The 16488-nt window shown below is 36.6% G+C and overlaps 1 protein-coding gene across 2 annotated transcripts; it reads left to right on the top strand.

Moving 5' to 3' along the window:
* The first annotated feature begins 636 nt into the window (after positions 1–636).
* Positions 637–15983, top strand: LOC127648671 (tripartite motif-containing protein 16-like). Of its 2 annotated transcripts, none has more exons than XM_052133390.1 (7): positions 637–660; positions 863–1589; positions 1693–1788; positions 2183–2416; positions 2588–2747; positions 4763–4822; positions 5221–6261. In XM_052133390.1, the coding sequence occupies exons 2-7, from the start codon at positions 999–1001 to the stop codon at positions 5754–5756; spliced, it is 1677 nt and encodes a 558-aa protein (XP_051989350.1). In that variant the 5' UTR covers positions 637–660; positions 863–998; the 3' UTR covers positions 5757–6261. The 2 variants fall into 2 exon arrangements, with proteins under 2 accessions (XP_051989350.1, XP_051989349.1); XM_052133389.1 differs by lacking the exons at positions 637–660; positions 1693–1788; positions 2183–2416; ... (1 more) ...; positions 4763–4822; positions 5221–6261 and adding exons at positions 10806–11191; positions 12516–12611; positions 12804–13037; ... (1 more) ...; positions 13446–13505; positions 14957–15983 and having other exon boundaries at positions 868–1200.
* Positions 15984–16488: the final 505 nt, after the last annotated feature.

Below are 16488 nucleotides of genomic sequence, written 5' to 3'. Positions count from 1 at the left end.
AGTGCTGGTCTGAAACTGGTGGTTGTTAGTGGGTTTGTGAGTTTCAGAGCCAGTTGACAAAGGGGACTGGTTTTAGGCTTCAGCTCTTGGGTTTTAAGGGCTTCATGTTGCTGTGTGTTAGGGGAACTTGAATTTAGGTGTGTCCAAAATTTGAGGGATCGTTTTTCAATATGTATAATAAGGGGGTATCTGCCTAGTTCGGCCCGGCATGCATTAGTAGGTGTTCTTCTCTGAACTCTTTCTACGGAATGGGGTGTTTGTCCCATCTCGAGTAATCTGCCAGAGAGAGTGGACCCCAAACCTCACATCCGTACAGAGCAATAGGCATTATAATACTATCAAAGATCTTACACCAGACTGTTACCAGATTGATATCAATGTTACATATTGCTCCTTTAATGGCAATTAAACAAATTAGACAAAAATAATCACATCAAGGATACACACATAAATATACATTTTAAATACATTGCTTTTGTCATACCATATCAAGAAAATATATATATATTAACACTAACTAATAAAAAATTACTTCGCGCATCTTCTTGGGCATGGTAATTATGGTACTGCCCAAATCACTCGCCGGAACCAAGGAGCTCTGTCTGAGTTTCCACTCGCACCCCTTTTGGCAACGGACCGGAACACCGCAACTATTAACAGGTAAGCGTACTAAAACTACTCGTTAACTGTGCATGCGTACATAACTCTGCAACGCAAGCGTAAATAAAGCAGATTAAAAACAAACCGTGCTGTTGTGAATTATTGGAAATAATATGAAAGTATATGTTTATATACTTTCTTAACATAGTTGAGATGAAAGTAAGCAACTTTCTGATGAAATCTCTCTTTCTCCCTCTTTTAGCAACTCCCACCAACAGTCCAGTGAGCGAAACTACCGCCTGCCCCCTCACTCTGGGTGCAGTTCAGCTTCTGTCTATCCCGTGTTCTTCGTGTTTCACTGTTTCTACCTCCAGGAATTAAACTGTCGGTGTAGCAATATGGCAGAATCAAGTGTTTCTTTGTCTCAGGACCAGTTCAGCTGTTCAATCTGTCTGGAACTTCTGAAGGATCCAGCGACCATTCCCTGTGGACACAGTTACTGTATGCGCTGTATTACAGGCTACTGGGATCAGGATGATCAGAATGAACTCTGCAGCTGTCCTCAGTGCAGACAGAACTTCAATCCGAGACCTGTTTTAGGTAAAAACACCATGCTGGCAGAAGTGGTGGAGAAACTGAAAATGAAAAAACTCCAAGCTGCTCGTCCTGCGCAATGTAATGGTGAATCTGAAGATGTGGAGTGTGATGTCTGTACTGGGAGAAAACGCAAAGCTGTCAATTCTTGTCTGGTGTGTCTGAACTCTTACTGTCAAAATCACCTTGAACAGCATGAGAATCTCTTCAAACGTAAGAGACACAGTTTGATGAATGCAACTAGAGGACTGCAGGAAATGATCTGCCCTCAGCATGATAAACTGCTGGAGGTTTACTGTCATACTGATCAACAATGTATTTGTTATCTGTGCATGATGGATGAACATAAAAACCATGAGACTGTATCAGCTGCAACAGAGATGGCTGAGAAAAAGGTATGAACTGATATTAGTAATCCATAGCAATGTGAATATTAATAAACATTTATGACAATAATATTTTAAAGGTATGGATCTGAACAGTTTACTTTCTTATCAGACACAGTTGGCGGAGACACAGATAACAAACCAGCAGAGAATCCAGCAGGTAGAGGAGGAGCTTCTGGAGATGAAAGAGGCTGTGAAGTTTTACATGGTGAGTTTTGAGCAGAAGAACAAGTGAGTGGTGGTGGTGTAGTGGGCTAAAGCACATAACTGTTAATCAGAAGGTCGCTGTTTCGACCACCATCGTGTCCTTGAGCGAGGCACTTAACTCCAGGTTGCTCCGGATGGATTGTCTCTGTAATAAGTGCTCTCTAAGTCGCTTTGGATAAAAGCATCTGCCAAATGCATAAATGTAAATGTAAGAACAACTGCTGTCTGCTGGAAGAGCATTTTCACACTCAGTTGGGACTCTCCTCCAATCAGTCTGTGAGGAGCCCAGTGCTGGAGCACTTTCCAATCCCACTGAACCCCAATGTGTGTAACAGGTTGTATGAAGTAAGAGTAATTGCTGATTCTAATGGTCCTCTCTCTTTGTGTCCGTACAGCGCTCTGCACAGGAAGCGGTGAAGGAGAGTGAGAGGATCTTTACTGCGCTGATCCGCTCCATTGAGAGAAGCCGCTCTGAGGTGACACAGCTGATCAGAGATCAGGAAAAGGCTGCAGTGGGTCGAGCTGAAGAACTCTTGGAGCAACTGGAGCAGGAGATTGCTGATCTGAGGAGGAGAGACGCTGAACTGGAGGAGCTTTCACACACAGAGGATCACGTCCATTTCCTCCAGGTAACAGAGATCGGAAAAACCAGACAGTGTTTTAAGAAAGGAGCTTTACTGGTTTTAATGGCTGATTGAGCAGTTTACTATTCAGATTGTTGCCTATGGAATATTTCAGTATGTTTTATTAATTGTGTTTTTTTTTTTTTTGCCTTTGTGTCTGTTTGTTTGTTTGTGTAGGGCTTCCAGTCTCTCTCTAACCCTCCTGAACCTACAGACTTATACAGCATTGCTGTCAATTCTCTACTCACTTTCGAATATGTAGGAAAAGCTGTCTCAAATTTGAAAGAGAATGTAGAGCATTTGTGCAGAGAGAAGATAAAAAAGTTATCTGTCAGAGGTAAAGCAACGGATCATTAATTTACTCGTGAAAAATTAGCATGCGTCATTTGCATGACCAAACAAAATTGGCAACCTTGCAATTTTAAAATACATTACATTTACTTCACAACGTGATTAAATTAAAGGTGCTGTAATTTTCATGGAAAAGTATGCATAAAATGTTCCTACTCCCTTAAAGATATGAATATATCACCGATCTCTGTGACAGCTGTGGACTTTGTAAACCGCAAACAAAAATATGTCTGCGAACAGCAGACATTGACGCTTTTCACCTGTCAATCATTTTGCTCATTTTCATAGTGTTGAATTTGAAGTGGATCTTTGAGGTTATGATTCATAATGTTTGTCAGTTGAGGGCGCTATTGTGCCGCTTTTGAATTTAACAGCCACAGAAACAAACAATGCTGCTGTTTTGCTCAATTTTGGTCTCAAAATGATCTTTGGAGTGCGGGTTTTGGAATGAGGGGACATGGCTAATTCAGCGGCTCAGTCATATGAAAGCTTTGGAATGCTAAAATCGCCTACAGCACCTTTAAAGGAATAGTTCACCCAAAAATGCTAATTCTCTCCTGATTGTCTCACCTTTAAGCCATCCCAGATATGTATGACTTTCTTTCTTCAGCGGAACCGATGTGAAGATTTTTATAAGCACATTTCTGCTTTTTTTGTCCATACAATGAAAGTGAATGTGTGCCATTGGACTGTTCGCTATTTGGCTGTCCAAAAGACATATTTAGGCAGCGTAAAAGTAATTCGCATGACTCCAGTCGATAAATTAATGTCTTCTGATGCAAATCGAAAGGTTGGTGTAAGAAATAAATTGATTATTAAAATGTATTTAACTTTAAATCATTGGTTCCTCCCAGCGCTGAATTGTTTTTTGAAATGACCTTATTCTCACTTGATGTAATTTTTTCTCTTGTATACAAAGCGTGCGCTTCTGACTTCTCGCGTGAACACGCCATTGTGCTTAAGTCACTGATGCGTTTGATGACTGCTGGAAGGAACCAACTTTTTAAAAGTTAATAAAGTTTTAGTTATCGATTTATATTTTACACAAACCTATAAAAAAAATTCAGAACACAGTAGAATTGATCTACTGGAGTCATGTGGATTACTTTTATGATGCCTAAATATTCCTTTTGGACCGTCAAATAGCCAGCAGTCTAATGGTGCATTCAGACCAGAGGCGTCGAGAGCGTCAAATCGACTGGAAGTCATTCATTTTCTGTGACAGCCAGCGTCTCTCGGTGACGAGAAGAGGTGCTGCGAGTCTTGGGCGGTGTGGGCGTCAGAGGAAAGTTTAAGTGCAGCCAACATTATGGAATTGAGCTTTGACGTGGTTTGGCGGCAAACTATTGGAATATAGAAGTGTTCCGCTCTATTTTGATGCTCTCGCCGCCTCTGGTCTGAAAGCACGGTAACAGCACCCAGTCACTTGCATTGTATGGATAAAAAGAGCTGAAATGTGCTTCTAAAAATCTTTACTTCAGTTGTGCTGAAGAAGAAAAGTCATACACATCTGGGATGGTTAAAAGGTAAGTAAATCATGAGACAATTTTTATTTTTGGGTAAACTATCCCTTTCAAAAAAAAAATTGGATCTATGTACAGTATGTATTTCTATGGTTTGATTTGCAGTGAACCAAAACAAAAAGGCTGAAAACATGTTGAATCTTAGTTTATTACACAAAGAAATACAAAAATGGTCTAAACAATATTATTTCTGCCCTTTATTTAATATTTGTTTACACAGCCGTTGGGCATTATAAATGTAATTGAATGCTTCCTATTGCCATAAATGAGATTCCTGAACCCCTCATTATTTGGTATAGATCATTTTAGTATTTAATTTTAGGATTGTACAATAAGCCAATATACCAAAATGTATTTCAGTAGGTTCTGGGGAAATAATGCAAGGGTGCCAAAACTTTAGTCACATATGTGGGGGGAATAAAGTTTTAAAATAAGTATGGAATATGTTTTCATACAATATATGGTTTGGTTTCCACAGTGTCACAAATAGAAGTCATTCCCACCCCTGACTACAAGACCAGAGAGGAGTTCCTACAGTGTAAGTTACTATGCAAACAGTCACACACTCATAAACATGTTTGTTTTTCTATCATGTTGAATGTTTTTTCCATTTTTAGATTTCACATAAAACATTACATTAATTAGTATGTTTAATTAGCTGTTTTCCTCATGGGTACCATTGACAGGTTCCCACAAAGTAGGTGACTTGAGTTTTAATATTTATTAATTATTTATTCATATTTACAGTGTATGCAAAACCTGATCCACATACACATACATTTCTTTACAATTAGATATAGAACTTCTTGATTTGTTTTAATATTATATTTGTTACAGTTTTATTAAACTATAAACAACTACGATCCAGCTACTGTTATAAGTTTGTCTCAAAATCAGATTTCTGATTTAGATGCTGATGTATTTTGTCTCTATCAGATTTCTGCCGTTTCACAGTGGATTCAAACACTGTAAATGACAACCTGTGTCTGTCAGAGGAGAACAGAGTGGTTACTTACACTGATACCTTCCAGTCATATCCTGATCATCCAGACAGATTTGATTTTTATTGCCAGGTTCTGTGCAGAGAGAGTGTGTGTGGACGTTGTTACTGGGAGGTTGAGTGGAGTGAGAGTGATGGGATGGAAATATCAGTCTCATATAAGAGCATCAACCGAAAAGGTGATGGTGATGAGTGTGGATTTGGATATAATAATCAATCCTGGAGTTTGTCCTGGCATGGTTCTTGTTACTTATTTTGGCACAATCGCATGGAGACTATAATCTCTGTAGACTCTACCTCCTGTAGAATAGGAGTGTATGTGGATTTCAGTGCAGGAACTCTGTCCTTCTACAGTGTCTCTGACACAATGACCCTCATCCACAGAGTCTACACAACATTCACTCAACCTCTCTGTCCTGGGTTTGGAATAGTTGAAGACTCAACAGTAAAAATGTGTGATCTAACAATATAGAAGAAACTGAGATTGTGTAAATCAGTTTGTGTCACAGGGTTGGTCCCCATGATAATTTGCATTGAGATGTTAAGAGTAACTTGGTTTCTAATCAATAAATCTACACTGCAGCTGAAATTCTGTTATTGAAATAACACTTGAAAAATATCATAAGAATACAAATATTCTATGATTAATCTGTTCATGATTTTAGCGTAAGAGTAAACGTGAATGTAATTTTATTATTTATTCAAAACAACTTTCTGAATACGCCCCTCTTCTGTCTGTCAAACGAATGGCTTACTTACAGTTGTCTCTGTATATTAAGCTTGGACAGATTTAATAGACAGTATATTTTCATCCTGTTTATGTCTGATATTTTTGTTTTGTCTAGTTGAAGTGTTTAACTGAATATCAGCACGGCTGTGATTTCCTGCCTCATGCTTACTGTATGGCCTGAATTTATTTTGATCTGAATTTTGATTGTTGCTGTTAGTTTATTTGATATGTTTTAGCATTAATACCATGTAGCATTTATAGTCTTACAATAAAGATTTTTTAAATGTGTGTACTTGCAATGCTTTTGAAAATTGCCACCCAGAAAATACTATGCACCTATTGTGGCCACCCCACTTTAAAAGTTCTGCTGCTGGTACTCTGTAGTAGTCTCTGGTTATCAGGTTTACAATGTACTGGAGTGCTGTGAACTTGTTTGGTATGACGCTTTTGTTTAGTCACTTGCAGTTCAGTCATTGATTAAATTGTATCATTCCTCTCTGTCTGTTATATAGCTTAAACAGCTTGAAAATATTGAAAATTATTATTTTGGAAAATGCAGAGCAGAAACTGTAGTATTAATTATATTAATAAATTGAAACTGATTTCCCTTCAAAGAATGTAGAACAGCAACGTGAGGGTGCAAAGGTTACTAATATGTTTATTCCTTTGTGAACTGTACTCCAATCACCACCGTCCCTACGTTTGTTAAATTAATAACCTATTCCGACTTCCTGCTGGGAGTGAAATTGAACTGGCTTGTCACGTGGTGTTCTCGACATTTCAGTGGTTCTATTTCTTGGGGCTGTTGGTGATCAGTTGTATATGTCAGTATATATGACCTTTGATTTGGCCCGCCTTCCCATATATAGACAGAACCTAGTTGGTTTAAAATGGAGCGGGAACTGAAGCAGTTCCAAGAAATGACAGGTAATTAGGTGGGCTCGTCTCTCGTTTATTTGCCTAAAAACAGAAAGCTGCAAGTTTTTTAAGAACATGAGATACAATACCATATTTTGGCAGGATCTTAATCATAATCCTATTTTGGAGTAAACGAAATTAATAGGTCTCTCATTTTTTTTAGGATTTGCATAAATGTGCTTCGTAGCTTTTATTTCCTTTTATTATGTAGGCTAATGCATTCAGCCTTAATCCATCGCATCTTTAAAAATAAGCAAAAGTAAATTTCAAGTTTTTAATGTAACAACAAATAAAAGAAAAGTAAGTAGGCTAAATGCATTAACTTCGCAAAAACATTTTACAGCATTGTTTAATAATCCTATTACATTTGGCAGTCCCAATAAATGATAATACTGAGTGAAATCCAGGACTGTAGCCTTGTTGGTGACATCATTATTCCATGAACATTTCCTGCTTGTCAAAACAGAGACTATTTAGCAGTGACAGGCCACTTCTATTAAAATGAATGGGAGAAATTGGAACACCCAACGGCAGTAAACGGTCAACCTACCTTACAGGTAAAATAGCCAATCACCTTTTAGATACAGAAATCGCCTGTCAATCAACTTGAGAACACGCATGCGCATTAGCTATACAATATAGTATACATTTTTTTGTTGCATAATCTGAGGTAAAGAAAGACAATATATTATACCAGTTGTGACCGAACGACACGCCATTCCCGTGGCTCATCGTCGCGTGATGGGGCTTGTCTGATCCCAATGAAGAGCCTCATCATCGCTGCCTTTAAACTAGTGATTTTATTTTATTTTTTATGGGATTTAAGTTTTTTTTAAATTTATTTTTTATTAAGCTTCAAACTAAGACAATGTACAGTCAAAACTACAATAATACATATATAAAGAGAAAAACAATACAGCCAGGGGTGAAGGCTAAACATTATGTAAATATATTGAAGGACTCACATATAGAAACTTTCTTATATATATATATATATATATATATATATATATATATATATATATATATATATATATATTCTGTCTTGATATATATATATATATATATATATATATATATATATATATATATATATGAATTTCTTTTTCAAGAACCAAAAACAAAGGTTGGGATTTACTGTACTTGCATTTATGTATATGAAATTTAGCAAAAATAAAATTTATAATATAGTATTCTTTCCTTTTATTTGAGGAGATATTAGTAAAACCAAATATAACGTTATCTAAACATAAAGAAAAACCTTTCACCAGTCTATTCCAATAAACAGTACAGTTTGGCATAGTGACAATGTCTTTTTGAAGTAGGAGTGAATAGTTTTATTAATATTTAAAACTCCAGGGGCAAAACAAAGTTTCCCAATTGCAGTATCAAATAAATCATAAGCAGGAGGGGGCGCAATACTGATACAGTATCAATAACTTTACACATCTCTTTAGAAACATCGAGTGAAGTGGCAGCATACACTAATCTTGACAGTCCCTCAGCTTTACACAACAAAACTCTAGCTTTTAGAGATAAATCCCTCAAAAGACACTGATTCAACTTTGCTTTAGTTTTCTGAAGAATGGGATCAAAATGTATCTTACATCTAGAGTTTTGATCTTTTGAGATAACAATCCCCAAATATGTAATTGATTCCTTAACTGGGATATTAGCAATCTGTTAAACTAGTGATGGGAAGTCCGATTCATTTATACGTCATGATGTAATGACGTCTCTAGCACGTCCATTCCTTTCCAATGGCCGGTCATTTTTGATCGGAACTCAAAAAATGTAACAAAATGAAATAAAATAAATAAAAATTATTACACATATATAAATATATATATATATATATATATATATATATATATATATATATATATATATATATATATATATATATATATATATATATATATATATATATATATTATTATTATTATTATTATTATTTTTTTTTTTATGGTCCACATTTTTTTGTATTTTCAGAGACCATACATGAACAAGTCAAGGAATTTTGTTCCAATTAGATTAAGTTAAAAAAAAAGTTATCTGGGTCAAAATGACTGGAACACAACATAAGGGTCAATTGTATAGAAATGAAAATATTATAATATAACAGGTTTGTTACTAGTGAACTAATAGAACTTGTCAAATATCCTAGGAGTAGAAAGCTTCTATTCAGATTAGGCTGTTAATGGTTGAAGTGAAAAATAAATGTGAATGTATCATTTAAACCAAAGAACACATTTATTGTTAATATATATAATAAATTGTAAACACTAGACATTGTTTTGTGTGATCCTTCATCAAGTTTTAAACTCAACATTGTGAATTGTATTCTGTTATAAACTGGCTCTCCTTGGCACCAGCTTGTTTATTTATTTTTCAATTTTCTCCCCTTTTCATCCCATTCCATGGGCATGTCTATGGGTGTACCAGGGTGGGCAGAGCCCACCCAAAAGTGTTGTCTGCCCACCAAAATAGAAAATGAGTCAAATAAACCATGTCGTAATCTATATTGCATGACTGTTCATTTGTGACTATTAAATAATAAGAAGAAGGGGGTGGTTCTAGACATTCTTTGGACCTTGAATTTGTTTTAGGCCTATATGAAGCTTGCAAATGTATTTGTAGTTCTCAAAGTTTGACATTTTTGTATTTGGACAATGGAGTGTAAAAACTGTTATACTAGGGGTTTGTGGCTTCAGGCAGGATAAGAGATGCAGAGGAAAACTAGAAGAAAACTCATGCATGCATGGTACTCAGTAAAGAAGAGGGTTTCTGCTAGTGTTGATGGAGCATTATAAGCATCAGGTTTGACTTACAATGCTACCAACAGGTACTATACGTGTCTTAAGGACTTGTACCTTACAGGATATTGTTGGACAAAAATTTGGACATGCCCCTGGTTGTAAGATGAATCATCAATAATTTTGGTGCCCTCCAATTCCTGCTACCATAAGGTCCAACCCATCCTAAACCATGCTCAGTGTAAGGTGGTCCAACAGTTGGAGGTGTGGGTGTGGTTGTCAAGGTGGGTCAAGCACATGAAGTGGAGCTAGGCCTGAATATAACCAGATCCAGTGAGAAGAATTTGCATAATAAAAGGGGGAAGCAATGTCTTAAACTGCAACATTACATTAGAGATCAAATTTAAAATGTGCTCAAACACATTTTTGGCAGTATCCAGGTATAATTTTATATATGTACTGTAACCGACATAGTTGAGATTAAAGTCAGCTACTCTCTCTCTCTCTCTCTCCCTCTCTCACTCTCCCTCTCTCACTCACACACACAGTTTTAAGGTGCTTTATTGGCATGACAAATATTTGTACATTCGTAATGCCAAAGCGTTTACAGCTGACCTACATAAAAATTAAACACTGTGTGATATAAGAAAAAATTTCAATATATATACAATGTACTTGGCAAGTTAAAAATCTAATATGTGTAACTGAAATTGTTGAGATGAATGTCAGCTGCTCTCTCTTCCTCTCCCTTTGTTAGTCACTCCTACCTTCAGTGAAAATGAAAGTGATTCATACTGCCTGCTCAGCCTGGGTGTGGGATTTAGCTGCTTTGTCTTTGTGTTTACTCTGTGCTTTTATTCTGTATATAACTACATCTTGGCTGTTGAGTTGTCTTTTTGTGTGCAGTAGCCTACAATGGCAGAATCAAGTGTTTCTTTGTCTCAGGACCAGTTCAGCTGTTCGATATGTCTGGATCTTCTGAAGGATCCAGCGACCATTCCCTGTGGACACAGTTACTGTATGCACTGTATTACAGGCTACTGGGATCAGGATGATCAGAATGAACTCTGCAGCTGTCCTCAGTGCAGACAGAACTTCAGTCCAAGACCTGTTTTAGGTAAAAACACCATGCTGGCAGAAGTGGTGGAGAAACTGAAGACAAAGCTCCAAGCTGCACTACCTACTGAATGTTATGCTGGACCTGAAGATGTGGAGTGTGATGTCTGTACTGGGAGAAAACGCAAAGCTGTCAAGTCCTGTCTGGTGTGTCTGAACTCTTACTGTCAAAATCATCTTGAACAACATGAGAATCTCTTCAAAGGTAAGAGACACAATCTAATGGATGCCACCAGACGACTTCAGGAGATGATCTGCCCTCAACATGATAAACTGCTGGAAATTTACTGTCATACTGATCAACAATGTATTTGTATGCTTTGTATGGTGGACAAGCACAAAAACCATGACACTGTATCAGCTACTGCAGAGATGATTGAGAAACAGGTATAAACAGAAAAACCTAAAAATGCTAATAGTAATTTCAAATGCAATATGAAGCCATGTCAGTTTAAAGTGGTGTTTAATTAAAACTTTACCACCTGAAACAATATTGTTAAACTAATTCATGTGACTTCTGCAGTCAATTCGGAATGGAAGAAACTAAAATGACAATGAAGACACTTATTCGTGAATATACTTCAATCAGTATTCTTCAGTTTTAAACATTGGCTACATCTACTCAGCTTACTCAAATAATAAATTAATAAATACTACACATAGATAACTAATATTGGCAGTATATCCATGCTGTATAGCTGGAACGGGACTGACTCCCCCAGTGGTCCATTCCACTATTTGAAGACAAATAGTTTTTATTTAAAATGCTCAATAAGGACCTTTTGTGCATTACAGACATTACAGCATAATTTCTATAAAGCTGCTGTGAAACGGTGTGTTGGGAAAAGCGCTATACAAATAAAAATGACTTGGCATGAGTTGATGAGGACATGTTACATTTATTGGTAATCATGGTGTAATTTAAGTGATAGACACCATTTCTGACATCACCTGCTATTATTTATGTCAAATTAATATAACATTGCAACTTCCAGGTATACGGTTTTACACAATACAGGATCCTAACTAAAAACCCTTTATCATCTTGAAATCAGATTAATACATTTGCGCCCAAAGATACTTTGAAGACGATTGATCTCAAAGGTTAAAGTTATGGATCCACAAAAATACATTTAAAGAGCCCATTTCTGCTCATTTACATGTTCATAATTTTATTTTGGGGGTCTACTAGATTAGGTTTGCATGCTTTAATGTTCAAAAAACATTATTTTTCTCATACTGTACATTACCGCTGCACTTCTTTTCACCCTCTGTCTGAAACACTCTGTTTTAACTCTTGTCTCTTTAAAGCACCCCTTTCTGAAAAGCCCAGTCTGCTCTGATTGGTCAGCTGGCACAATCTGTTTTGATTGGTCAACCACTTAGAGCGTGTGTCGGAACTGTCCCTTACCATAACCGAGTTTCAGCTCCTGAGGCTTTCTGAGCTGCGCATTCCTGAGGCGGGCATTATGCAAATGTGTTAGTGACATAGCTAAGTCATAGAAGTAATGGCTGGACTGCAAACCAGGTGTTTCAGGCAGTTCAAGAGCAGTGCTTTCTGTGGGAGAGAGTAACTCCCTTTGGCATGGACTTTGTGCTTTGTAACTTTGCAGACCTTTTACATGCACAAACAGCTATATTACACAATAAAGGAAAGGTAAAATCCCAAAAAACACAACAGGGCCTCTTTAACAGTAAACTTTTCCAACAGAGACATTTGGAGGAGACACAGAAAACAACCAAGCAGAGGATCCAGCAAAGAGAGAAGGAGCTTCAGAAGCTGAAAGAGACTGTGGAGTCTCACAAGGTGAGTTTTGAGCATAAGAACAACTGCTGTCTGCTGGAAGAGCATTTTCACATTCAGTAAGGACTCTCTTATCATTCAGTGAGGAGACCCAGTGCTGGAGCACTTTCCAATCCCACTGAACCCCAATGAGGGTAACAGGCTGTGTGAAGTAAGAGCTGATTCTAATGGTCCTCTCTCTGTGTGTCCTTACAGCGCTCTGCACAGGAAGCAGTGAAGGAGAGTGAGAGGATCTTTACTGAGCTGATCCGCTCCATTGAGAGAAGCCGCTCTGAGGTGACACAGCTGATCAGAGATCAGGAAAAGACTGCAGTGAGTCGAGCTGAAGGACTTCTGGAGCAACTGGAGCAGGAGATTGCTGATCTGAGGAGGAGAGATGCTGAACTGGATCAGCTTTCACACACAGAGGATCACATCCATTTTCTTCAGGTAGTGTAAAAGAGGAATGATAAAAAGAATAATGGTCTTTACTGAGGTATTTTGCTGATGTAGTGGTTATGCTGTGATTATTCATATTGTTTTTTGTATAAAAATGTTTGTTCCGTCAATTATTTTTATTTATTTATTTATTTATTTGTACTTGTGTGTGTAGAGTTTCCAGTCTCTCTCTATCCCTCCTGGATTAACAGATTTATCCAGATTCACTATCCCTCCAATCATCACTTTTGGTGATGTAACAGACCTTGTATTGCTACTGAAAGAGAATGTGGAGGATTTATGCAGACAGGAGATGAAAAAGATATCTGGAATTGGTAAAGCAAAGAATTGACTGGTACAATAATGTACAGTATATTTAACAAATTATGTTCCACTTAAGATGTCTATTGATTTTCATAGTTATATTCCTTGAGCTTGTTTCCACATCTGATCCCAACACAAGAGAGGAGTTCCTACAATGTAAGTTACTATGACCACACACACACATGTGGGAGATAAAACGAGAGAAGAAATATGACAAGATAGAGCAAGTCAGTTAGGAGGTGTTTCAACATAAATATCTAAGCATACAGAAAAGTATTAAATTGATCACACAGATTATATGTCTTCCTTAAATTTAAAGGAATTTTCCGGGTTCAGTATAAGGTAAGCTCAATTGACAGCATTTGTGGCATTATGTTGAAGACCACACAAATTAATTTTGTCTTGTCCCTCCTATTTACACAAGGCACTGACAATGGAAGTGAATGGGACAAATCCGTAAACGTTAAAATGCTAACCGTTTCAAAAGTATAACCACAAGACATAAACTGTATGCATGTTAACATGGTTTTAGTGTGATAAATCAGAAATTCGTTGCCATGGTGACATAATGCTGTGAACTCTAAAATGACAATTTAAACAACTATACAGCTCAAATGATACACGGGTTTTAAAGGGGCATTCAGTAGTTCTCTAGCTAGCATTAGCATTGCTCTACTTAATGTACTTTAAGTACTGATCCGACAGTGGTGTTAGACGATGTACTGCCATCTATCGATGATAGTCTCTGCTACCCCTACCAGCTTTGAAATATTATTTGCATCTGGAAAATGTCGGAGTTTGAGGAAACTTCTGATGTTATTTATTACTACTATAATCTGTGACATTTAGTGAAACACTGCGGACCATGTAATTTCAACATGGCAAAACACATCAAAGGGGGTGACCCGCACCATATATAATAAAATACCATTCAGATCACAATTAATTTGTTAATGTGAAAAACTTTTTAAATTAGCCCCAAATTACTGAATGCACCTTTAATAGAAGAATTAATATGAGTGCTTTTATAAAATTATAAGCCTAACATTTCTGCCTTTAAACCCTCCAAAAGTTTACCCCATTCACTTCCATTTTATGTGTCTCACTGTAGATTTTTCCTTTTTTTTAAGAAAAGGCAGGATGAGTCAAAATTATTTTTGTTGTGGTAATCAACATTATGCCGAAATCGATTGAGCTTAATTTGTATTGAACTCTGAACATTCCTTTAAATCTACTCAAATAATCAGGAGATTATGTGTCAAAGTTGTATGCACCTGAACTTACTTGAAAACTACTTCATTGTCATGCAGTAATAGAAATTTAAATCAACAGTCTTTTTCAGCCAATCAGTATCAAGAATTCAACAATTCCATGGAGAAAACTGAATTACTGAACAAACCAGTTCAGTAATTCATGCTTTGATATGCTTTGTGTTTGGTTTTTTACACTTAGTGTAGATATAGCACTTCAAAATTTGCACCAAAGAAAATCTTGCAATCTGATGTTAATTACAATTAAATTTACAGGAATTATCCTGTATCAATTTAATGTTTAATAACATTTAGAAAAGAATTATCTAGCTTCTGTTTAATTTCTATCTCCATCAGATTCCCATCAGTTGACACTGGATGCAAACACAGCATATGAATACCTCTGTCTTTCTGAGGGGAACAGAGTGATCACTGAATTCGTCACAGCACAGCCATGTCCTGATCATCCAGACAGATTCGATAGTTTGGCCCAGGTGCTGTGTAGAGAGAGTATGTGGGGACGCTGTTACTGGGAGGTTGAATGGAAAGGAAGAGGTGTGGGAATATCAGTGTCATATAAGAGCATAAGCAGGAAGGGACGGAGTGATAACTGTGCGTTCGGGTTTAATAATCAGTCCTGGAGTTTGTATTGCTTTCCCTCCAGTTACTCCAAATACTCATTCTGGCACAATCACATTGAGACTGAACTCCCTGTAGTTTCTACATCATCTAGAATAGGAGTGTATTTGGATACAATAGCAGGAAGTCTGTCCTTCTACAGCATCTCTGACACAGTGACACTCATCCACAGAGTCCACACCATATTCACTCAACCTCTCTATCCTGGATTTAGAATTTATGGATCACTGAAACTGTGTAATCTAGCTAAATAGTTATTTAGAGATGATACAAAACAACAATATCAAATTGCATGTTGGTCCTCTAATAATGTTGTGATGTGATAATGTAAAGTCCTTTATTTTCTGATCAATAAACTATGAAATAACACAAGCTATTATTAGTGAAAAATGTTCTCAGATGTATCTAATAATGTTTGTAGTGTAGGAGTGAGAGAAGAATTAATGTGGAAGAAACATAATTGACACTAACAAAAATAATATCATGCTGTCACTGTGCTGTAAATCATTACATAAAAAACACTACAAACTAGAGATCAATAGGTCATGCATTTGCTTATTTAAACAGTTGATGATGCTGCTGTTCATTGTATTCAAAGTTTACATATTATGTGGCCTTTTTGGATTTATGACATGACAGTGGTGATGTAAGACTATAAGCATCTACTGAGCTTTAGCATGGCTGGCTGTTTTGCCATTGCTGTTAATGGAAAAGCAATAACTGTGATATATTCTTTCTTTTCACTCTTCACATGTAAAGACTTTTATTTGGATGAAAAAATAAACAGTTGTGTTTTCTGTGTATCTGATGTTCTTGGATTTGATCATGAGTTTTTATTTTTTTGGTAGATATATAAGCTCTTTGGATGTCATTCTACAAAAATTATATTGTTTGTCCAATTATCTGTCCTTTTACAATTTAGTCATTTTTCTTATGGGTCAGTTTGGACCTTTTGAATTTTTGACACTGTTTAACTTTAAGTTTTTGGCCCAAAACCTCATGACATCCTCCTCAGAGGTGATCTGAACCTGACAATTTTGTATTTTTTTATTTCATGTATTTAAACACAAAGCTACTTAAAAAAAATGAAATGTCCCTACTCCGTCCTTAAGGGTCAGATTGATCCTTTTTATGTTCAGTTTCAAAAACATATAAAACAGACTCTGTTTGCTCTAACTCTCTACTTTTTGTCTCGAATCTGTCGAAACTTCTATTGAACCTGGAATATTCCTTATAAAGGCATTTCTTAA

Source organism: Xyrauchen texanus, chromosome 9 (assembly GCF_025860055.1).
Source record: "Xyrauchen texanus isolate HMW12.3.18 chromosome 9, RBS_HiC_50CHRs, whole genome shotgun sequence".
Classification (NCBI taxonomy): domain Eukaryota; kingdom Metazoa; phylum Chordata; class Actinopteri; order Cypriniformes; family Catostomidae; genus Xyrauchen; species Xyrauchen texanus.
This window is presented reverse-complemented; position numbering and strand designations above follow the sequence as displayed.